Source organism: Daphnia pulicaria, chromosome 1 (genome assembly GCF_021234035.1).
Source record: "Daphnia pulicaria isolate SC F1-1A chromosome 1, SC_F0-13Bv2, whole genome shotgun sequence".
Taxonomy (NCBI): domain Eukaryota; kingdom Metazoa; phylum Arthropoda; class Branchiopoda; order Diplostraca; family Daphniidae; genus Daphnia; species Daphnia pulicaria.
In genome coordinates, this window is record NC_060913.1 from 14,599,377 (window position 1) to 14,623,437 (window position 24,061).

A 24,061-nucleotide genomic window follows, 5' to 3' on the forward strand; every position below is an offset into this window, starting at 1 on the left:
GGCTAATAACGTAATAAATCTATGCGAATAACAATAGTACCACAAATTATAATGAAAACAAAAAAGGCGTCTTAAAACATTTATTGTACTTCTTCTACATAATATGAACGTCCCTTGTTCAATTACTCAAATTTCAAGATTCGAGAGTGAATGAAAGTCAGCATTAAGTAATCCATCAAAACATGGGAGATCTTTAATATTTAACTAGATGAATTGGAATTTTATGATAGGGACATAAAAGATGACTTCATAAGTAGCACATGCGTTAGAAAAAACTAATATTATTTGCAAAAGCAAAACGGGAATAACGCTAATATTGTTTCTTCAATTAATTGCTGGCCCATGATCAGAGAACACAGAGAAGATATTTACATTTGAAGATACTTATAGTTGAATAAGAAAAGAATTTCATCTTCTATTATGTTCCAACCTATGAGAGATTTTCCATGATATCCAAGAGTTTTTTTATTTCCTTCCTAATGACGAAAATATGAGAGCCTTCATTAGTTTTATTTAAAACAAGTGTTATTTGAATATATATTTATATTACACTTGCTCAGACAGCTTGTAGATGGGGGTCATTGCTTTGCTTAGTTCTTCACATTTTGCCATTAACTGATACATGGACTATATTATAAAATAAATATGCAGTTTTTTTCCTTTTAAATTAAAGAACAAAAAATAATATCTATTTCATTATTATTACCTTTATGTTACCATCCATAGCATCACATGTTTTACAAACAGAATCTTTATAAACAGATAATGACTGAGCAGTGACAGCTGAGATCTGTAATAAAATTAACATTTTACAAAAAAGTCAGTAATTTATATCTGGTCCTTATTCAAAATGAAGATTAAATTGTTAACTGTGTGTAAAGAAACTGCCTGAAAAAAAAAAAGAAATTAAATAAAAAGTTCATTAAATAAAAAATTCTTAAATTGAAATCACCAGGTGCTCTGTTAATCCATCAACACTAGCAGCAATACATCTAGCATCCCTTTCCAACTGTGCTAAAAATGTTGATTCTGGTGTTGCTACTGATTGATGTTGCTTTGCAAGTTCAGACTGAGCTGCTAGTAACTGACTAGATTCTGCAATACAAGTATTATTTAGGTTAATATTTATATGAAGTTAGAATGCACATATTGAGGAAGATATAATTTTTTTACCTGAAATATCAGGACTTGAAAGTCGAATTTTGGTTTCAAGATTTTTTGCAATGAAGTGTATCATATCTCCTTCCTTTAAAACAGTACCTTCAATGGCCAAATTTTGAATTGAGGGTTTGACTTCTTCCTCTGGAACTGGTTCTATTTTAAAGCGGGATGGAGAAAGGATTTCTGAGTATGAACCTGACATCCCCAGTTCAAGCTGAAAGTAAAATTATTTTTAAATTGAATGTTGAAATTAAATTTAATTGGAAAATTTGTTTACAGCAGCTTCATCTAATCCTGCCAAATCTCTAAGAGGAAGCTTCCCTTCAACTTTGTCTGAAGACCCCTCTTCACCGGGAAGCTGTGCTAAATCTTCATTAGAAGTAGAATCTGTAGGAATTGAATCATCCTCCCGGCTTGGAGCCTGTTCATGAACTTCCGAGATATCTATTTCAGCACTAGGCATGTCATCTCCGTCCCGACTTCCATCATCTTCTTGATCCGAAACCGACATGAGATCATGTTGCAAACTTTCACTGTTGCTTTCATTTTCTGAGTCACTCATTTTCTCTATCTCAATTTACAGGAACCACAAACTGAACTTACAGAAAACAATTAAACACAAGTCAAAAGGTCGTGTGTTCACTCGTTACTAGCGAATGTTTACGTCAAACTAATATCAAACCGCAGCACATCTGGTGGGCGTTTGAAGTATCAAATGCAACAATAACAAAAAATAAAAAAACGGAAAATAAGCGGGAAGTCAGGGAACGATGCAAATCTTTTTTTTATTAAATAGCCAATTAGCGCATTAATTTCCAATAAACCAGAATAAATCATACACACGCGATAAAATGTATCAGTCAGCAAACAGATCGGCAAGTTGCTTTTGCACCCGTTGGCTCACATTAGGGGACTCTTCGGATTGTTGAGCGGGACGCAAAGGATCTCGTAGTCTGGCAAACGCTGAGTGTTGAGGAGTCTTCAAAAACGAGCAACTTTCCCTGAAACAGTTGTACATATTGTCCGGTTGTTTTGACTTTGCTAGCGTTAAATGTTGGAGTGGAACAACAAAAACCGGACTGCCGACTTGAGCGAAAGGACTGTCAGATTCGTCAATATCTTCCGTTAGATTTTCGCAACCATTCGTTGATTCAAGGAGTTCTTTTTCATCTAGAGTTCGCAGTTGTTCATCAATGGTTTTCAACTCGGACGACATTTTCTCTATAATATTTTCAATTTCTCTCTTGCGATGTAAAAGATTTTCCTTTTCTTCATTATTTGTAGAAGACTCTTGTTTTGGTTTGGTCAAAGTGGGCAAAATATCGGAGTTCTGAAGACTATTGGCGATGGAAGATGTCCCTTCCATCATATTTGCCTTCGAACTTCCATCTTTCAAGACATTGGTGTGAGAACTAACGGTTTCGTCTTCGTCGGAAAAAACGAGAACACGTTTCGCAATCCGAGTTTGCTGCAACGGACACAATAGTACAGTAAAATAATTCAAATGAGATTAATAGCTAAACACATTTTCGCTAATTTACCGTTATTTCTGTATCTGAGCTAAAATGTTTGTTGTCCAAAGTAGACCTAGGCAATGGAATTCTAGACATGCGATGTCCTGTTTTAGGCTGTTGTGAAAAAATTCTAAGTAAGTTTGTTAGTAATTTTTTCTAAAAATATATCATACCCGTATAACAACAGACATATCCATGGAATCATCTAGCTTGGTAATTCCAGATACGTTACCCTGAGACTGAACATTACAGGGACTCTCAGAGTCTAAATGTACAATGAAATTATTCGTTTTTTAAATTATGATTATTGATTCAAAATTACCTTCTGTTATGACATTCAGGGAAGGAGTTGCCTCAATAGATTTACTTATTTGAATCTGTGGCATTCTTCGCATACCCGAATTTGATATTAAGGGTCTCGGTTTCAGCTGAGGCTGGCGATCGGGCGGAACTGCTCCGAACAGGGCTGATCAAAGAGTAACTTATTTTGAAAAGACGTTTCAACTAAAGCATGATATGAATACTTACAGAGTTTTATAGGTAAAAGTCCCGATTTTCTTCTTTCTTCTAAGCTATTTTGAGAAGCAGAATTCTGACTTTATTAAAGGGAAGGATGAAACAAAATCACAAAAGAACATGTAAGAAACTGCATTTCAATTATTCTTAAATGTAAATGTACCTCATCATTCCTCCTCTTGAAATTTGCTTTGGAGCAACAAAACAAAATGACTTGGACTCACTTACAGAAACATCTGTTTTATCTTGAGATGAAAAGGGGAACAGTGATCCAGCTGTTTGCAAATGAGATTTTTTTAGAAACTGCAATTAGAATTCCATATTTAAGATGTCAAATGCTTCAAACCTGGTTTCATTGGCTTCAAGCCTGACTTTCTTCTAGCATTAAATACGGAACAGTTCAATTCATTGCTCTGTTGATTTCCTCCTTGCATGCCTAAATTTAAATGAACCATTAATAAGTTGTAAGTGTATGATTGAATTGAATTAAGCTCTACTTGGTTTGATAGGTAATAGTCCAGATTTGAGTTTCGATCTTTGGGTAAATGGGCTTTTGGATGCTCCTTGTGAAACCCCTGGACGTACTGGAGTCAAACCTGATTTGTGTTTCATTCCTGTTCCAGGGGATTTTGTTGGTCGAATTGGAGTCAATCCTGACTTGTTGGGTGTTTTATTTTGAGGTGGAGGGCTACTGAAACCACTTGCACCAACATTCTTCTTGCCAGAACCAACTGCTTCATCAGTGACATTCCGAGACGACGATGATGACGTAAATCCAGTTTTAAAAAGCGTCGTTTTCCTATTCCCAGCATTACTGTGAGAATTATTTTTGTTAAACGACATGACAAAAGCAGATGAAGAAAATTTCAAATGCTGATCAAATGAAATTAAAGACAACTAAATGATGAAAAGACGAAGAGTATAAAACTACTAACTAGTTACTAGACTCTACTTTCTGCAAACCGATATTTTCAAATTCTATTTTTACAACAAAACAACGGACAATGAAGCCTTTCCCAACCACCGCGTGCGTTTCATATTCTCAAAATCGCCACCAAGATGGCAGCACACGTAGCGTAACGTAATCACGTAATCGTCATATAAAAAAATGCGGGATTAAAATGTCGCAATAGAAGGCGATGCAAATCTAAAATACCTGCCATAATAGTCATTTAAAAATCTACTATTTACTATTCTAAAGACATGTTGAATTCACTGAATCATTTGCACAATACTCGAGTATTCTCATCCTATACGAACCGCATTAAGAATAATTCTCGGAATAAAGTATTTTTTTTTTTCCCGGCTGAATCCAAGGACTTTTTTATATTTTCGACATCATGTCACGTCACGACCGTCGATAGGTATACACGGAGCAGTGTTACGCAACGCACCACTGAAAAAAAAGAGGGGGAGGGGGCTTTGCCGAGGAACAACAACACGTTGGATCATTAAAAGCGGCGAGAAACAGGACACTTTTGGTACCGCCTCCTCCCGTTATAGTTGTCGCTAACAAAAGAGGGCCAGTTGGAACTCTGTCGTCCACACACACACACACGGAACGAAGGGAGGGGGTTTAATTATGAAGAAGAACAAATGAGCTTAGATGAAGAGGATTTTCCCTTTTTTTTCGTGCGAGCCCATCGAATGCCGGACACTGGAGACGCACAAGCTGTCTACTGGGCCAGCCGACGAGTCATAACTAGAACGCATCGATGGGTCTAATGAGACGGCCGGACAACAAGAGAGAGGAAAAAGAATATACACACGAAGAAAATGAGGATTATTTTTTTTTTTTTTTTCGTTTTTATATTTTATTTCGCTTTTTTTGTTTTGTTTCTTCTGCGGCCGAGACAAAGAGGAAAGTGTCATCATTAGCAAAGGTCTGGTGCATCGTCGTCATCATCATCACGTCCACAGTCTGAGATTTCGGACGAGGAAAGAGAAAAAGAAAAAACAAAAACCCGAAAACAAAAACCAAAATGGATATAAAGAAAAAGAATTGTGAAAGGTAAGATGAACATTTCCAGGCTCGTCGAAAGCGCAGCAGGGCGTACTGTGCTGTCCGGATCTCATTAATTTGGCCCTCTTCATTGACTAATGAATCACGTTCGACTTGGTTCTTCTCTCTCTCTCTCTCTTCAACTCTCTTTTGCTTCTCCTATTTCCTTGAAGCGTCGGCCCGTCTTATCTTGGCCGTTATCTTCTCTCTCTTGCCTTTTTGCCTTCAGCAGCTCCTCATCGATCGGGACCCAATTCCATCAAGTCTGGAACCATTTCAACGACGTCTGTACTTTGACTTTTCTTCTTCTTCGTCTTCTTCCGACACTCATTCGATTTGCTTTTTGCTTGTCTTTTATATATTTTGGCTACCGCTTCTACCTCGACTGTCCTTTTGCAACGCTTTCGGGGCTTCGCCGACGACACATGATGGACGACCTTTGAATATTCATTTGAAATGATGAATGGCTGCGCAGTCGAACCGGAATTATGATTATTATTATTATATTTTGTTATCCTCCCTCCACCGAGATAGTTGGCGTTTATTTCTCCAATAATTTGGCCAAAAGTGTTACGTACAGTTGCACGTTGATGGAAACCAAACAGGAAAGAAAAGTTGATGACAGTCGAGAGGTGGTGGGAGCAGAGGCAGTTGTTTGATTGTTGTTGTCTGTTAGGATTACTAGTAGCGGGAAGATGGGGAATGCGCGTCGTCATCCGATCCACTTCCCAATTCAATGTCGACTTCCTGGATGCCTTCTTCTTCGTACTCGACTTGTTCTTCTCCTCCTTCTTCTTCTTCTTCTTCTTGGGCTACTACTTCTACTTTTACTACTTGAGTCGCCCTGTCACCTTTCTCTTCTTCTTCGACTCTTGTTGTGTCTGGCTCCTCCGACTTGATCCGGACAACTTGAGTCAAAGTGTCGGTTGGATCGGCCGGACGGATCGCCGTCGAGGCCAGCAACGGTGACGGCGGAGGAGTTGTTGATGATTTATTCAACCTGCCGGCCGCTTCCGTCTTGACAACAGAAGGCTCGGCTCCTCCACGGCTTCTGGCCACCGGCGAACGGGAGCGCTCCTGACGGTAGTGATGATGATGGTGGTGGTGGTGGTGGTGGCGGTAGTGTCGAGGCTGCTGGGATTTACGCAACACCTCGTAGTCATCGGCGTGTCTGGCGGCCGCTGAGGAAGACGACGGACGTCGGCTGCGTCGATTCGGTTCACCTTCGCCCGTTTGGTATCCCTGGATCAACTGCTGTTGGCTGCTGCTGCTGCTGTAAGGAGGGTGAACGGGCGAGGGCGGCCGGTGTTTGTACTTGTCACCGCATTCGGCGGCTTTCAATGGCCGGTGAATGGCGTCGTTTTCGGCCAGCGTCGCCAAAGAAACACCAGCAACATCGTCGTCGGCCCATTCATCGTCTTCTTCGCCCTCCTCCTCCTTCTTCAGGAGGGCTTTAATGGCTCGCGCTCGCATCTCCAGTTCCAGCAACTCCATCAACGTTTTCCCACTGGATTCTTCGTCGACCGACTTCTTCTCTTCGGCGACGCCGCCGACGCCCAGTCGCTCGCTCCTTTTACTCTTCTTGGCCTTTTTCTTGGATTTTTTGCTCTTCTTGGATTTCTTTCTCTTCAATCGCTCCTTGTCTCCTGGAAATGTCGAGAAATTCAAAAAAAAAATAATGCCATTAGTTGTCGCCGGAAGGGCTCCATAATTTTTTCAAAAAACATTTCCCCCATTGTTTTTCTTTTAACGGACCACCCCATTTCCCACTCTCTTTCCCCCCATGTATTGCCAATCGATCCTCGAGCAACGTTTGGTGTGTGCTGCCACCGCTAGTACATATCGCCTTCATGAATTTTAATATTTCCCATTTCCTTTTTTTATCTTTTCTTTTCCTCCCTCTTCCGTCTCTTTTCTCGTTTTATTTCCATTTCTCTCCACATTTTTTCCGTCTCTCCGACGTTGTTGTTGTTGTTGTTGTATTACTCGTGTGTGTGTGTTCCACCCTCCTACGGTTCCCCCCTCCTTGATTGTCCATCGGCGTCGCCGTCACCGCCGCCGTCCTTTGGGATGATGGGGTGGGGTGGTGGGGGATGGTAGTTGCTCAGCGTCGCTGGGTGGTGGTTGGCGGCGGGTAGGAGGGACTCCGTCTCTCTCTTGCGCATCGCCATTGGCGCAAAAGTTCAGAGACCCTTGGAAATGGCAACAAACAAACGCGCACCCAACAATAACAAAAACGACGACGTCGTTGAATGTGAAGGGAAAAGAAAAGAGGAGGGAAAAAAGGCGACGGAATAAAATAGTAAAATAGTCCACAAAACTAAACGAGATGAACCGCCCAGCAAAAAAATAAGAAGAAAAAATTGGGGATGGAATAATAAAAAATAAAAAAATAAGAAAAAAAGATGAATCCATCCATCCATGGAAAAGTTGGCGCTTGAGTGAATGAATCACGGGAATCCCAAACGCTAGCCAAAGCCAATCAACTGGAAATGAAGCAGGCATTTTCTTTTTCTTTCTGTTTGTGTGTTTGTTTGTTCGTTTCGGCATACAAATGCAAAAGAAACTCATCCAAGCATTCACGCTCCCGGCCATCAACCGACAAAACCCCACGCGCTTCTCTTCTCGTATTTTTTTTTTTTATTATTTTTTCGTTCTATGTGTGTGACGGGAATCAAACGATAGTGAAGGGATGGGCTTTTTCTTTTTATTATTAAAAAAAGGAAATTAATTAATTCGTTAAAAATTTTGTTTGTTTTTTCTGTTTTATTTTAGTTGTTGATCTTAATAAGATTGTTACAACCTCTAAATTCTCTCTCTGTCTCTCGGCTAGTTATCACTTTATTGATGTGACGGCCGTTTTGGTTCGAGAGTTTATATGTTTGAGAAAAAATATCGAGAGCTCATGATTCTTCTCATTTGGGAACATTTTTGATGGAGCCATTTCTCCCGCTTCGTTTCGGCCCGACATAAAACAAAAATGGCGTCTTCTCTCTCTCTTTCTAGCTCTAAATGGGAATCCTATCAAAAGCCACAAACAGCTTATACATCAGATGATAAAAGCCATTTGAAAAAACCTTGTTGGACTCGTCCGTTTTCGATTCATTAAAAAAACAAAAAATCTGAATTTGTTTTTTGTTTTAGAAATTTGTTTTTCTTTTTGTTAGGTTCCCCGTTCGGGAAAGTTTATCGAGACAGGAGGGAAAACCCAAAATGGTCATCGCTACTAATATGATATATACACGTAGAGAAATAGACGGCTGTTTTGTTTCAATTTCCTTTTGGCGTCGAGAGCCAATTGGCCAACGATGATGGGGCCCCTAAACCATAAGACAGAAACCAACACAAGAACAACGTTTTCAAAAAAGCCTCGTGAATTTTCTCAGTGTTTTTCCTTCTCTCTCATCATCATCGCTGCCGCATTAAAACTGATTTACAATGGCGAGCCAATTGAATTGGAATCAATCCCGGCAATCATCATCATCATCATCATCATCCTTCATCATCCAACCAACTGAAAAATTTCCAACCATTTCGGCTCGTGTTTTTTTTTCCTTCTTTGTCGACAACGGCAATTTGTGCGCTAAGAAACGGCCGGCGCGCCAAATACGAAAATATAATCGGCGTCCGATTAAGGCCGGAAAAAAAGGAAGTTAACCAACAAAACAAAAAATTATAAAAAGAATTTCGATCGGTAAAAATTGGTTAGAGGGGGAAATCTAATATTTCCACTTTTTTTTCCGGTGAAAAAAGAAATAAAATAGTAAAAATAATACATCATCTAGGAAAAATAGACGTGTGAGGGAGCATTCGGGGGGTGAACGTGAGAGATGGGGGGGGGGGGAGTCAAAAAGGAGGGACCAGTCCGAGTTAAGAGTAGTCGGGGAATAAGAGGAGATGAGAAATAGGCACGTGCTACTTGAAAAAGCAGAGCCGTCGTCCTTATAGTCAGGCACAGGCTAGAAAAAGTCCAAAAGCCCAGCAGCTACCAAGAGCTCAGCGGCCGAAAGGGAGGAGGAGGGGTGGTGGGGGGGGGGGGATGGATTGCTTGTTCCATAAGAGATCCGATTGGGATTCGAATAGTCGAAATGCGGAAACAAAGCCCCTCTCTTTTTTCCTTCTTCTTTCCCTTTTTTTTTTTATTTTATATATATCTATATATATTTATTATTATATATGTGTGTGTGTGTGTACATTTCTCCCCCTCACTGGAAAACCCGCGTGTCCAAATGGCGACCTTTTTTTTTATATTTTTATATTTTTCTCTTTTGGGTTCTGTGACTCAGTTGCATCGGGCAGATGTTGTTTGCGCACATTTTGCAGGCCGTCCTCTCTCCTCTCTGTGTAAATGTTCTAGCTTGGAATTGTACACTTTAGTTCGGGTGCGCCGGCCCGGCCAACCCCCCCTCCCGAAAAATCCCCATTTCCTATCCTATATTTTTCATTGCCTATCTGGGCCCAGCATCAAAACACGGCGAGTTTTTCTCGTATTTTTCTCGCTTTTTCGTCACAATTTCTCTGTCTCCCCCCTTCGCCCCCGCTTCGACGACAACAAACACGTCCCACACTATTTTATTGATTATGTTAATGGCCTTTCCCTCATCTTTTATAGGGGAAGGAAGGGAGAGGAAAAAATAAGTTAACGGCATAAGAAAAGAAAAATACAACCCCGACGCCTTTTTAAAAAAATGAACGTCAAAATTGTTTTCGGTGGAAGTTTCAAATGAAACAAAACGGACTGGTCATTTTCGGTAGCGCCAAGTTCAAATTCAAACGAACGTCGTTTTTTGACAGATGGGCCCAGCCTCCGGTGTTGTTGTTGTTGTTGTTGTTGGCTCGTCTTCACCAAATAAAACCTAGAGTCTCGAAGTTCTCTTGTCTATGTGTTTTATGTGATGATGAATATCATCCGTTGCGTAATGATCGGATCTGGAAGGAAATGATGAATCGTGCCATGTAGATTTCTCTCCCGAAATCATCCAAAGCTACACTTTTCTCTCTCTCCCGTCGTCGTTGTTGTTGTTCGAACACACGAACATGCACGAGCCGTGAAAGGGGAAAATGTTTTTCAATCAGTTATTAGTTGTTGTTTTGGGCTGGCTGACTGGCTGGCTAGCGGGATTGGTCATGTGGCATGGGCCTGGCGTGTGAGAGAGAGAGAGAGACCCGACTGCGGCTATGCTGGGGCACCGGCAATTTGGTTTTATTCCAAAGCTTTTTGAAGCCTTCAAAGTCCGAGCTAAGTTAACGAGGTCGTAGAGGAGAGAGAGAGAAAAAGGCAGTGGGGCTCTAACGATGGCCTGTTGTGTATGTGTAATCAGATTGATTCACGACCGATGGATCATTTCTCCCTCCCGTTGCTCGTCGATTACCAAAACTCTTCGACTCATTTAAAAGAAAATGAATAAAAATATCGGAGAAAAAAAAAAGCCCAAAATATCAACAAACGAATTAACTGGGAAAAAGAAAAAAAAAATAAGAATGCCAGAGAAATCGAACCAATGAATTAATACATAAAATATTTCTGATTAAAAGAGCTTACGTATAATAATGATAATAATAATAATAATAATGTAATTTCCCTCCATTCTTCTACGAAAGAAAGAAAAGAAGTAAAGAAGTAAAGAAAAAGAAGAATAGACATTTACTAAAAGTTTCCCGAGTTCTCGCACAGTCAGACACGAACAAACAAACAGAAAAAAAAGTCGGGGAAGTAAATAAGAAGAGAAAAAGAAAAAAATCACGCGTGAGGCCAGCCAGAAGACTTCACAGAGCTCTGGATCTTCTTCTTTTTCCTCTCATCTATCTTTCTATCCTTTTCTGCACTACTGGGAAAGAGAGAGAGAAACGAACAAGAAAAAATAAAAAACGTACACACAACAAAAGAAGGAAAAAGAAAAATTTCTTCTTCTTCTTCTTTCCCCTGTTGGTACAGTCGAGTGCCTTGCTCCTGCCCTTCGCTCCTAGCTCCTTTTTTTTCTCTCCCGCCGGAGAACCCAAAGGAAAAAATAAAATAAAATAAAAAGAACCCGACTGAGAGAGAGAGAGAGAGAAGTTCTCCCTTGATTTGTTCCAATTTATCCACCAGTTTCTCTCTCTTTACTTCTCTTTTCTCCCTCCCATTCTTTTCCGGTCGGCAGGAGCACAGGCCAGCTTCCTTCCCATCCCTCCTCGCTCCTCCTTTTTCTGTGTGTGTGTACAGGCCTGGTCTCCTCTTTTTTCTACTTTTTTCTACTCTCTCCTATCTGCGGCTCCTTCCGTCGTCTGTACACACAGACAGACAGGAGCTCTGTGCACATCTCTCTCGGCTCCTTGCAGCCTTATTCTTCTTCTCCGGTTCCTTTGTGTTTGCGTACCCAAAGTGGACTCCAAGAATGGAGTTAGGAGCTCCTGGCCAGGAGCTGGCCACACAGTTGTTGTACTCTGACGTCGTTTTCTCTCTCTCTCTCTTTTTTTTTATTTGACTTTGATTTGATTTTTTTTTCTTCGCCGACTTCCTTTTATTCTTTTGATCTACTAGTACCCCTCAAGAGTCTTTTCTATTTCGTGTGATTGAAGCTGGCCAGGCCATTCATCGCGTACCGAAAAAGAAAATGACATTTTCCAGCCCGTCTGTCCGCATGGGCGGACGCAATGGAAGAAGGGACACAAAACCCACGTCAAAAAAGGACAACAACAACAACAATCCTGTTTTTTTTGTGTGTAATTGTTGTTGCACAGCCACGGACCAAAAAGGCTAGTTGACAACTCGATTCACTTCACGGCTCCTAACTCCCTGCCCTTCTCTCCACTATATTTGACCAATTTCAAGGAGCCCTCCTTCAACTTGATTCCTCCTTCTTTTCCTGCCGGGGGGCCTTGTCAATGCACGTATAACTAGGACAGGTTAGAGCAGGTCCAAGAAAAAAGAAGAGTCCCCACCACCAACCCCACATTGGCCCATCCCGCAAGTCCCGCAAGGATCCTTCCCAAAGTGGCGATTCTGTCCTTATTCTCCACCCCCTTTCTCCTCCTCCTCTTCCCGTTCACGAACGAAAGCTGTTGCTGCTCATCCAAATAGAAAAGGGAAGGGAAAAGAAGAAAAAAAGGGCGACTGACCACCACCCCGGATGCCTTGTGATGTTTTGTTGCGGAGCGGGACACGGGAGTTTGTTCATCATATTCCCGGCAGAGCCAATCGCTTCGGCGGTTTTTATCTATTTACCTTTCCCCCCCCCTCTCCCTGCCGACCTTTTGAAGCAAAAGGCACCAGACGCTCTCCAGACATTCAAAAGTAGAAAGAAGAAATGGTTATTTACCGGTCGTGGTGATGTCCATTTCTGACGAAACCAATTTTCCAGCTCCTGCCGTTGCTCCTTGATCTCCTCCACCTAACAATTATCCCGCCACAATTTTTTTAATAATAAAAAAATGGCGTAGGACAAACCGGCGTGAGAAAAAGAGAGAAACCAAATCCAAAATAAGATTCCACAATCAAAAACGAAATGAAATTGAATTTGGTACCGTTGATGATGTCGAGGATTGCCGAATCGGACAGCAACTGCAATTGTTGGAGGCAGAGCTGCTTCAACTCGGCGCTATTCATTTCCTGTCCACGAAGAAAAGGAAAAAAGAAAAAAAGAACAAATAAATAAACAGATAAGACCTAAAAATAAATAAAGCCATACAACAACAACAAAAAAATGACCAGCCGTCGCGGATTCAATATGACCCCCCCTCCTGTCCAGTCGTCCACGGTTGGTTGTTATTATTATCGTCACTATTGCTAAGACTTATTATATTTATAAAAATACACACACGCCTACAGAAAGCGTTTTCTCCTCGGTCTGAATGTCGAAATAGATTGTGTGGGTGAGAAATGGAGAAGAAGTGGACCGGTGGGCTGAAATCGAAACGAGGTACGTACAACCGGCAACCGCACATGTACATGTATTATATCCATCATCATCATCAAGAAAAGATTGCCGCTTTTTTTCTTCTTCTTCTTCAGGGGGGATAAAAAAAGAATCAACAACAACAACACCAGCAACAAGAAGAAGAAACACAAAAGAAAGCCGAGAGTCTTCCATGTGTTATCTCCCCTTCACCCGCCCTGCGCTAATAATAATAACGGTTGAAAGCAGCAGGACTAGGAGCGCGTGCTGCTCCTATTTTTTCTTTTTTTTTTCTTTTTCTGGCGTTCATTTCTGATTCTTTTTCACCTATTCATTCTCATCCGCAAATGGTCGCAACAACTTTCGGCCATTTCGGGGTCGGCGAGGAAGGAAGAAAGGGTGTGGATATTGCGGAAGAGAAGAGTGGGGTGAACGATCAAGGGGAGGAAGAAAAAAAAAGGCCAACAACAACAACAACAGGCACGAGCCACGGCGGTGATGACGGCCCTGGACGTTTTTAATACTTTTCTATATCTTCTCTTGGAGATGGTGTCGGTCATATCTTCGAACGGGACCGAAAAGGGAAAATAAAAAAAAAACGTTCAAAGGGGTGGTGGTGGTGAGGTCCTCCTCCGTCTTCTTTTTACTCCCGTTTGTGTCACGAAAAGAAAAAAAAAAAGTGCGAGACAGGGAGGAGGAGGAGAAAGAGGAGCAGAGTGGGCGGTGGGGACGACGGAAGAAAAAGGGCGGACGGAATTATTTCGCTCCAAAGTCGGCGATAAATGTTTGATGAGCCCTTCGGCGTATTCCCAGGCTCGTCGAACGCTGTGCTGTGCTGTGTAGTAGTGGGAGGCGGGAGACCCTCCCCCTTCTGCCCGGCCAGACAACCGAAGAACAAGAAACAACCCCCAAAAAAAGTCTTGATCATAATATCAAAACCAGCGCGAAATACAAATAAACCAAAAATAGAAAAGACAAAAATAATAAAAGTTGCGCAACTCCTCAAATAGGAAAAAGTCCCTCCTCTCTCCCCCCCCCTTTTTCTTTATCCCGCAGATATTATTGCGTTTGACGATCGACGTTGGCAAAGAAAGATGACGAACAACACACACAAGGAGGGATTGGGGGTGGGGGGACGTCTTGGGGTGGAGAGAAAAATCCCCCCGACGGGGGAATGAGGCAAAGAAAAGGCGGGCGTGGATTTGCAGCTCGAGCAAAGATAAACAAAAATGACTTATCGATTGGGATTCCTCTCGGGCAGCAAGCTCCTCCCACCCCACCACCCCACCCTTCTCAATTCCAAGTCGCCGTCCCACCCTCAGACGTCCGCCATCCCACGGTATGTTTCTACGACTTGTTCCGTCATCGGCGTCGCATCTTCCCAAGGTCCACCCCACTACCACCCCACCCATCTCCTTTCAGCCTCCTCTTTTCCTCCCATCCAAGTTTTTCTTTCAACTCCCCCCCCCACCCCTCGACGCACACACACACAGAAGGAGAGAGAAAGAGAGAGAGAAAAGAGTCTTCAGGGGGGGCTAAAAAAGAAGAAGAAGAAGGAGCCGATCGATAGTTTGAGAGACGCAACTCTCTCCGGTTCTTCTTCTTCTTCCAGTCGGCCGGGACACGAGCCGTGGGCCTCGGTGTGATAGTCCGTCCAACTCTATGCAGCAAGCTGCTCCTGCCCTGCTCCTCCTTGGCTGGGACTTGGGATGGAAGACGAAAGAAGCAGTAGAACGAATCGATGGATGAGTTTCACAAGATTCAGCCGTCAAGACGGAATGGGAGGGTAGAAAGAAAAAAGAAGAAGAAGAACAAGTCGAGTGTGAGGAGAAAAAGGAAAAAAAGGAGCGGAGGGAGAGGCAAGGAGGAGGAGGATTTGCTCCTCTCTCTCTCCCTTTTTCCTAGTGCTACACTTCTTGTGCTGGCCACTGGAAAGGATTAATTAGTGGGGCCGGAATTGGATTTGTTGGAAAATGGAGGAGAGTCTGCACCCAAAGGAAAGTAGGGGGGTCGTCGAGAGAGAGGAGGGAGTCGTCTGTGGGAGGGTAAATAAGGGGGGGGGGGGGAGAAGGAGAGAGAGAGAGAAAACTATGCAACTGGAAAAAATATATAAGGAAGGAGAGATCGGAGGAGCGAAACACGGCCGGACCATCCGGTTCTTCCCGATCCCATCTTTCAGCCAAAAACATAAAAAAATAAATCCTTTTCTCTTTTTTCTCTATTTTTCTCTTTTAAAATTATAAATCAAACGTCAACGATCTTGTCGTTTCCACCCAAAAATGTTAAAAATTGTGTTTTTTGTTTTATTTTTACTTTGAGGACGGGCGGTAGGATGGCCTGCCACTGGGCCGCTGGCACGGACGACATGACCTGGTCCAACAGAATGCTCCTACTCTCCGGCCCACCTTGGGTGACATAGTGGCCGATAGGAAGCAGAAACGGCCAAGTAGTCGACGACCCCCTCGATTCGTCCATTTGGGTGGCGGTGGCCATGGTGGCGGCGGTGGATGCCGACGCGGCGGCCGCTTCTTCCACCTCTTTAAGGAGCTCGGCTCCTAACAGGAGCATACTGCTCACCTCGTCTCCGTTCTCCTCGTCACCACGTCCCGCCTATCAAAAAAGAAAAAGAAATCAAAAACAATTGGAAATAAATAAATCAAAAAAAGAAAAAGAAGAAAACGAGAAACCCATAACGGATGATGATAATGAGACGGAAATGAGGATGGAAAAAAAGGGGGAAGGGAAAGAAAGAAAAAAAAAAAGAGAAAAAACGCAGTCGACCAATCAGGAGGATGGGATGGAGGATTCGTGGGCTGCGGGTTCTGTTGTGTTTGTCCGCGTCGCTGATCACATTCGAATCGAATCGTTGCCAATCAAGCTCATTATTATCACGGCGGTCACATTGAAGCGACCGACACATGTCCCCCCCCCCCCGTCTCCCTTCCCCCGTCCGTCCGGCACATATCATCTCTCAATTCCGGGTTAGACACAAAGATTCAGACGGAGACGGTTCCAGTTGCTAACGATGATAATGATCTCGCGATGATGACAACGACCATCTTCTTCTTCTTCTTTTTTCGACTGGGCCCCAAGAAAAAGAGAGAAAATAAAAGACATTTCTCTTGATACTTGTACACAGTTGTGGATGATGATGATGATGATTATCTGTCGACAGTAATAGTAACGAGGACTCGGTGCTTCCCCTTTCCATCATCAGGGCTGAATTCATACAATCAGAGAAGAAGAAGAAGAAGATGGGCAGACGGGCAAGAGTGGATGGCGGGCCGGCAGGAGAGAGGGGGGATTTAAGATTTATTTGTTTCTTCTTTTACTTCTTTTTTTTTATTATTTGGTGTTGTGTGTTCTATTCTATTTACCAACGATTTGACGTGCTTCTTCTTCTTTTTCTTCTTTCGGTCGGGAATGACGGCCATCGACTTGCTTTTGCTCTTCTTCTGATTGGATTCTTTCTTGGGATTCTTGGGATTCTTCAACCTCTTCTTGCTCTTGCTCTTCTTCTTTTTCTTCTTCTTGTCGCTCTCCTTGTTATCCCGTTTCTTGTTCTTCCTAGGCGTCTCCGACGACGACGACGACGAGTTCCACGACGAGGACGATTTCTCTTCCTCTTCCGTCGTGGCTCCTGATGAGGACGACGACGAGTCGGTCCAAGACGAGGAGGAACCAGAGGAAGAAGCAGAGGAACTAGTCGACGAAGACGACGACGACGACGAAGTTGAAGGCCCACCGTAACGATCGGCACCCATCGCCGACTTGGTCAGCGACGACGCCACGGCCGCCATTGATGATGATGAGCTCCACTCCGGGCTCCTTACTGAACGCTGTTTTTTGTTCAAAAAAAAATATAAAGGAAAAAATAAAAAAAGGGAAATGAGAAATAAGAAAAGAAACACATCTAAATCAAAACGAAAAGAAAATGAGCTGAGAGATGAAAAAAAAAACCCAAAAATTAATATAAATATGTATAGATCAGAAATAAATCTCAATATCTGAAAAATTCTTCATTAGAAATGCACTAGTTTGCATATAGAGTGGTGCTATGGTATTGGTCATCGGGATTTATCCAAAAAAAAGGGGGGGGGGGGCGTACACACGACGGGCCAAGGCGGTATACAACAACAAGAAAAAAATCCAAAGCCGGGCAAGGTGATTAAGCAAAAGGTCAGCACATACCGCACGAGTCCCAATTGGGCTGGTGGTGGTGGTGGAGGAACAACAACAACACCACACCACCACCACCAATAACTTGACGGAAGACAAAACAAAAAAAAAAAAACCTCCGAAATATTTAAATAAGCCGGAAAATGAGGAACGCTCGCGAGCTCTTTGCACGAAATTCAAATTCGACAACTTTGGGATGTTTGGTTTTTTTTTTTTTGTCTTTCGTTCGTTCGTTCGGAGGCGCGGGCGAGAGTAAAGGAAGAAGAAGAAAAAAAAAACGAGAGGCCATTATCAAATGCAAATGAGCCGTGTGTGTGTTGTGTTGTGTGGTGTGTGCCTTCCCAAAGCGGAGAGAATTCGAGGGTGGTGGTAGGTGGGAGTTGGGCGCTTTGCGTCGGAGCGGCCACGAATGAACGATGATGATGATGATGATGAACAATCAGGCCATTAAAATATATCAGTACGTAAGAAATATATATTTAAATGAGAGAGAAAAAAAAACAAGAAGAAGAAGAAAAAGATTCACCGATGGAAGGAAGGAGGAGGAGGAGGAGGGAATGAGCGCCACACGGACACCGCACCATCGAAGAAAAACCAAAATACACCGAAGACCAAAAAAGGGTCCGGAATCAATCAATTGGAATAACATTAAATGGGGTCTCTCTCTCTCTCTCTCTTCGATGTTGTTGCCTATGTTGTTGCCTATGTTGTTGTGTGTATTTGCATTTCAAAATGGACGGGACACAACGGCAGGAGCAAAAAAATCGAAGAAAAATTCAAAAAGATGAACAAGAAGAAGAAGACGAAGACTTGGCCGCATTTCACATCCTCTCTACACAGGCGCGTTCATTTGCATAATGTTTTCAACCTTTTTGTGTGTGTGTGTGTGTGTCAGTTGATTAAAGCGGGTGGAGGAGAAAAGAAAAGAGAATTCATCCATAAATCAGTTGCCGAACGAGGAGGCATCGAACGCCATGAGGCACAACAGCACACACACACAAAAAGAAGCGATACACTCCAATCAAATTGTTCGCCGTTGTCTTCTTCTTCTACATCCTCGTCCGAAACAACAACAACAACAACGTAACACAAGAATGAAATCAGAAATTTCCCCCTTTTTTCTTTTTTGTTTCAAAACAAAAAAATGTTGAAATAGTTTCAGTCATCAAAAGCCATCCATCAAACCATTTTTCTCCCTTTGGGCAAACATTTGGATCTGATCTTTTTTCTTTTAACTATTTTTATTTTTTCGTTTTTTTTTTATTATTCCAAGCGGTAAAAAAAGTTTTTGTTGAACTGATTGATTCTACCGAAAGATACTGGGGGGTATTTAACTGTAATACATTTTTTTTTTTTTTGTTGGTAGGAGCTCGTTTGATTTCAATGAATAAAAATTGATTTTTTTTTTTTTTTTTCTTTAAAGAGAAGAAAAGGGATGAGATAGATATAATATCCCATAGTGTACAAGTAAACTCGTTTCCATCGGCCAGTGTGGAATTTGCATTTTCGGGTCTTTGTTTCGGGACAAGACAACAAGAACTCAACAGCGCATTTACGTGGCATCGAGTGGAGCCCCTGCGGCCAGCACCTTTTTCTCATCCATTATTCAAAACTGCACATCATCATCATCATCGATGGCTTTTCAATCATTATTTTTTTTTCTTCTTCTTTTCTTATCATATTCCAAAACATTTTCGTATTTGTTTTTGCGTTTTCGTGTTTTAGAGAGAAAAAAAGAAGAAGAAGAAAAAAAAACTCTTTGCAGACATTTTTTTCCCCTCGACATTCATAATCTTATACATTATGCAACGAGAAAGGAAACAAATGAACAACACAGAGGTGGACACACAACAACAACAACAGTCGAAGGTTTTAAGGGCGCTGTCGATGACTGGTTGAGATTTTCAACTCCATTTTGGAATTTTTTTTTTGAAGGGGGGTCTGGTTGAAACAATAAAAATAAATAACAGAAAAATAAGAACACCAAGCCAAATAGGACAAGAGAAAGACGGACGGACATGGAATTATTAAAGGGTCCCCGAAAAAAAATAAAATAAAATTTTTTTTTTGTTTTATTTTTTATTTTTTAAACTAAATAAATAAATAAAAATTCCCGAGAAAGAAAAGAAGAAATTCAATGATATAATAAAATCAAATAACCGGGATGTTACTATAGTACTCTTATCGGTTATACTCACACACCCGAAACGTTTCCCCTTGTGATTTTCGTCGATTTTTTATTTTTATTCCCATCCCATTTGACTATCAAATGATTTGAATCGCATTTCTACTCTCGTCTAGCAACTGAATCCGGTTGACCAAATAAAAGCGCGCGGCACGGCGCGGATGAAACGGAATTCTGTCCTCGGTCCACCCGTCAGCGTCTACCAACGGAATGTCGAAAAACTTTCAAATGTGTACCAACACATTCATTATTCATCTATCATTACGTGAACATTGTATAGACAAGAAAGCTTCTTCTTGTCTATCAATTCCTATTCAGATTTCGTTCCACCTTTTCTCAACATTTTTCCTTTTAATTTAAATTTCCCATTCAATTTTTTTCTTATTTAATTTTTCATAATTTTTGGTTTAGAAATAGAATTCCGGATTTTCGGTTATCATTTTTATGTGAGAAAGAAAAAAAATCGGAAATAAAATTATATATTGATAAGCCATATTTATAGAATCTCCTGGCCTTTCACAATTTTATATTTCCCATTTTTTTTCAGGAATATCAATAATCATTTCAGGATGTGAACGGAACGGCGTCGGTAAGGGAATAATAAAAGGAAAAAAAAAAGAAAAAAAGTCGAATGAAATAAAATCGAAAGAAATAAAAAATTGGGGGGAGGAAAAAAATCTGCTTTTTATGGGCCCGAAAAAGCGGATTTTTCGACTCAAAATTTCGACACAATCATCATCATCGTAATAATAAAATAAAAAAAGAAAAGAAATAAAGAAATAAAGAAAAAAAAAGAGGGGGGAACAGAAAAAAAGATGGGGCGTCGGCGTCGTCGTCGGACATGCACCTGGCAATTCTCTCTCTTATTCCGTCATCCACAACTTTTTTTTTACTATAATATTGGGAGCGCTCGCTTACTATGCACAAGCGCCGTTGTTGCCGTGTGTGTGTGTACACGGGCCAGCCGAGGGGCGAGCAGATGGCCGCGTCTAAAAACCCGAGCAAACACTCGACAGACCCACAGAGTTGCCCCCCCTCTTCTTTTCATTTTGATTGAAAAACGGCAACTTTTTACCCCAAAAAAATCAATTCAAAAAAAGTTTTTCCCTCCCTTTTATAACATTTTCCTTCCAAAAATTTCCTCTTTTTTTTCTTCTTCGCCCCGTGTTATTTACCACCGACCCCTCCCCTCCCTTTTTTTTTATAGCTGCGGCTATCAAAATAAGAGAGTGAACAGCTGATAAGAAGAGGAGAAAACGGGGATGATGCTCTTGAGGGGGAGGTCGGATGATTCAATAGGCTTTAGACAAGGTGGAGGGTGGTGTAGGGCTTCTGTTATTCATAATTTTTCCCTAAATTTGGAAATACCCCCTCGATTCTTTTTATTCTTCCTTCCTTCCTTCCTTCTTTTTTTTTACATACATGTCTACACATTATAGTCGTGACCCCCCTCCTCTCACCAGATTATTTCATTCAACCCCCCCTCAACCTCTGAATCATTTTCTATTCAATTGGAGCGACAGCCGCACGCTTTTCCTATCGAAAAATCGAATTTTTTTTTTATTATTTTCTTTTCTCTTTTTTCCTGGAAACAGGAAAAACCAATTTTCGATGGGAATAAAAAAAAATTATAATAATAAAAAATAAATAAAAAAAATTGTAGTAGCTATTGGCGGATTGACGTCGCCAGGCGCCGCCGATGCAGATGTTTTAATTCCAGTGGATTTTTTTTTTCTTTTTACTCCCCAATCATTTTCTCTCTTCAAAATGTAAATTGATACGCATCCTGTCTCTCTCTCTCTATCCGGTAACAACCCCTCAACAACCAAAAAAAATAAAGTAGTAAATAGCTTCCCGTTTCCCAGACCATCTTTTCTTCTCTTTTTTAACCCAAAAAACCGAACCCAAGGTAACACACAAAGTCTGTCGCACACTTAGGCCTACACCAGCAGTTGGTGTAGTAGCGGAAAACAACAACAACTACTACTGTACTACTACCCCACCGGTCCTTTTTTTTCTTTTCTAAAACCCCCCGACAAAAAATCAAAGTAAAAAGGCACAAAAGAATGGGTTGTTGTTGTGACGATCGTTACGACAGAGCACGTGCCGGGTTCACTCTAAAAGGTGTTGTAACATGCGACAACAACATGCTGGAAGCTGCTGCTGTTGTTTTTTGTTCCCCTCGATTCCTCAAAAATAGATCGCATCGGGGTGAGCGCAGAAAATGAATAGGAAAAACGTCGAAATTACATTTGGCGAATGATAATCGCAACAGACAGCTGTGCGGCGAATAACATCCATTTTTCAGACTGTTTTTTTCTCTCTCCCCCCTTTCACCCATTTACAACGAATTTACATCCCACCCCCCAGTTCAATACCCCAGCGTCGATAACGCGAATTACCAACAATGGTGGAAGGTCATTACGTTTGAAAAACATTCGAGTGACCTAAATAAAAGTTAATAATCAAATTAATTGCGAAAATCAAGGACGCACTCGAATCTTCTTTTCTATCTAGCGCCAATTATAAAACCCAACTTTTTCCTTCTATACTTAGTGCGTGTGTGTGTGTGTGCCGGGCTTTTGTACACACCACCACCACCACTACCAACGTTTAGCCGTTGGGTTTCTTTCTGTTGACACAGCAGGGCACCTCGACGCCGGATCGATCCTGATGGAAAAGAAATTGCCCTTCCACACACACTTATTTCTGCGCTGGACAAAAGTCAACATTTACAGCACGGCCGTTCAATTTTTCAGCGATTTTTCTTTTCTTTTCCAAATCATCGGAGGGGCCTACACACAACCGATCGCAGATGTTGTAATGAACGTTCCTCCCCATTTTCTCTCTCTCTCTCTCTGCATTATTTAAATTGAATTATTCATGATGAAATGCAGTGGAGCCCTTTGCAAAAGTTGGGTACAATCTACATAAAAGCGGAATTCATTGACCCCAAGATTTTTGTTGTTGAACCAAACCAGAAGGGAAAAAGAGGGGGATGGGGACCGTCTGTGTACGTGTGTGCACACAATTTTCTTTTTTCGCAGTCACCAGTTCCGGCTTTACGGAGAAAGAAGAACGGCAAATGGCCTGGGATGGGATATCGGAGGGGACACACAAAAGAGAGAGAAAAATATAAAATAAAATAAAATAAATGTTGTGCAGAAAAACCTGAAAAAGAAAAAAAATCAACAACTCCCCCCCGGTAAATATGCCGAGGCCTGCTGGGTAGTCATGGCAACGTTTTAAAAATGTGTAAAACACACACACACACACACAACGATTGAAATAGAAAAATATCATAAAAAGGGTTCTTGTTTTTGTACTTATAACACAACCGCTCGATAGAGTCATTACAACTGGCCCCTCCGCCCCCTTTGGCTTCCTCCTCAAAAACATGGGAAGGAACAACCCTGGACGACACCCTCGACTCTTTTTCTCTCTGTTTCCCCCCGTTCCCTACAGCAGCATTTTACACTGGGTACCCCCCTTTTTTGGCACCCACAAGTTCCTCTTATTCCTTGGCGACCGACGGCTAACGTTCACCGGTATCCATTCCCGAGATTTCCGTCCCATTTCACTAACTCCAAACCGCTAGAGCACCTTGTTACATATTTGTAAAGTTGCACAACTCCCCCAGACTGGTCTAATAGCGAATAATATGAAAAGAAAAAAAAATAAAGAAAAAAAACATACGGCAGTCGTCGTGACGTCATCTTCGAAGCGGATCTAATACCAGTCGTCATCGCAATGAAAATTAAAAAACAAGATAAAGCGCTACCCTGTCAGAGAAAAAAGGGGGTCACAACCTTTTAGACGACGATCAAAAACAACTGCAGCACCACACACTGCAATGTGCTACTATTTCTTTTTGTTTTTCTCACAAAAAAAAATGTTGCGCTTTGCGGAATTAATGTGAGTAAAAAAAAAAGGGCGGAGTGTGTTGAGGGTTGAGAGCGGCTATTCGCCCCGAGGTGGTTATAGATGGATATTTTGTTTCGTGGGGTCTGTGGATAATGTACGCTACTACACTACTACTACTCCACACACACACACTCTCTCATACATATATATCTATACCTTTCCCTTCAAAATGAAGCCCTGCCCCAGCCCTCGGACGCAAACAACAATCGGGAACGGAGGTACGTAGCGGCACAGTCATTGGCCGTCATCCACGTCGATCGGACCCCCACGACCACTTGTCTCTCTTTCTCGCCTTTGCCTCACCCACACACACTTCGACTCTTATTTACTACACCACTGAGCTGTTGGTTCGTGTCAGTGTTATTTTCCCATCCAAGAGGCGGCGTCGTCGTCGTCATAGTCGCAATGTTTCGCGTGTTTCTCGCCTCGTTTCAATCATCATTCGAATGAAGAAGAAACGAAACAAAACAAAAAACAAACGACAAGTTAAAAGGATTCACATTGTGTGTGTGTGTGTGTGTCCGTGTGAGAGTGTGTGTGTGTGGTAGACAAGCAACAAAGTGTTTGATAGTTTCCATACCGCGTGCCGGTGGCTCCTCACTGTCTGGATTGATTTAAAACGGTGTGCTCTTGCGGGAAAAAATAAAGTGAGTCCAGGCGGCGGCCAGTAGTGTCCAGTGAGCGCGCCTCTGGTGTGATTTTTCAA

General features: G+C 41.8%; 2 protein-coding genes across 3 annotated transcripts; both read right to left on the minus strand.

Moving 5' to 3' along the window:
* Window positions 1–66: 66 nt before the first annotated feature.
* On the minus strand, window positions 67–4,039 carry LOC124337546. The gene is made up of 15 exons (XM_046791573.1): window positions 3,689–4,039; window positions 3,538–3,627; window positions 3,355–3,466; window positions 3,204–3,271; window positions 2,998–3,141; window positions 2,849–2,940; window positions 2,703–2,789; window positions 2,237–2,629; window positions 1,439–1,582; window positions 1,174–1,375; window positions 953–1,095; window positions 871–888; window positions 707–790; window positions 551–627; window positions 67–476 (listed from the first exon to the last, which is right to left on the minus strand). The coding sequence occupies exons 1-15, from the start codon at window positions 4,032–4,034 to the stop codon at window positions 431–433; spliced, it is 2,046 nt and encodes a 681-aa protein (XP_046647529.1). The 5' UTR covers window positions 4,035–4,039; the 3' UTR covers window positions 67–430.
* On the minus strand, window positions 4,023–24,061 carry LOC124333851 (serine-rich adhesin for platelets-like). 2 transcript variants are annotated; one of them, XM_046789000.1, is made up of 6 exons: window positions 23,936–24,061; window positions 16,445–16,906; window positions 15,381–15,677; window positions 12,697–12,781; window positions 12,492–12,563; window positions 4,023–6,839 (listed from the first exon to the last, which is right to left on the minus strand). In XM_046789000.1, the coding sequence occupies exons 2-6, from the start codon at window positions 16,865–16,867 to the stop codon at window positions 5,875–5,877; spliced, it is 1,842 nt and encodes a 613-aa protein (XP_046644956.1). In that variant the 5' UTR covers window positions 16,868–16,906; window positions 23,936–24,061; the 3' UTR covers window positions 4,023–5,874. The 2 variants fall into 2 exon arrangements, with proteins under 2 accessions (XP_046644956.1, XP_046644957.1); XM_046789001.1 differs by having other exon boundaries at window positions 16,445–16,915; window positions 23,936–24,017.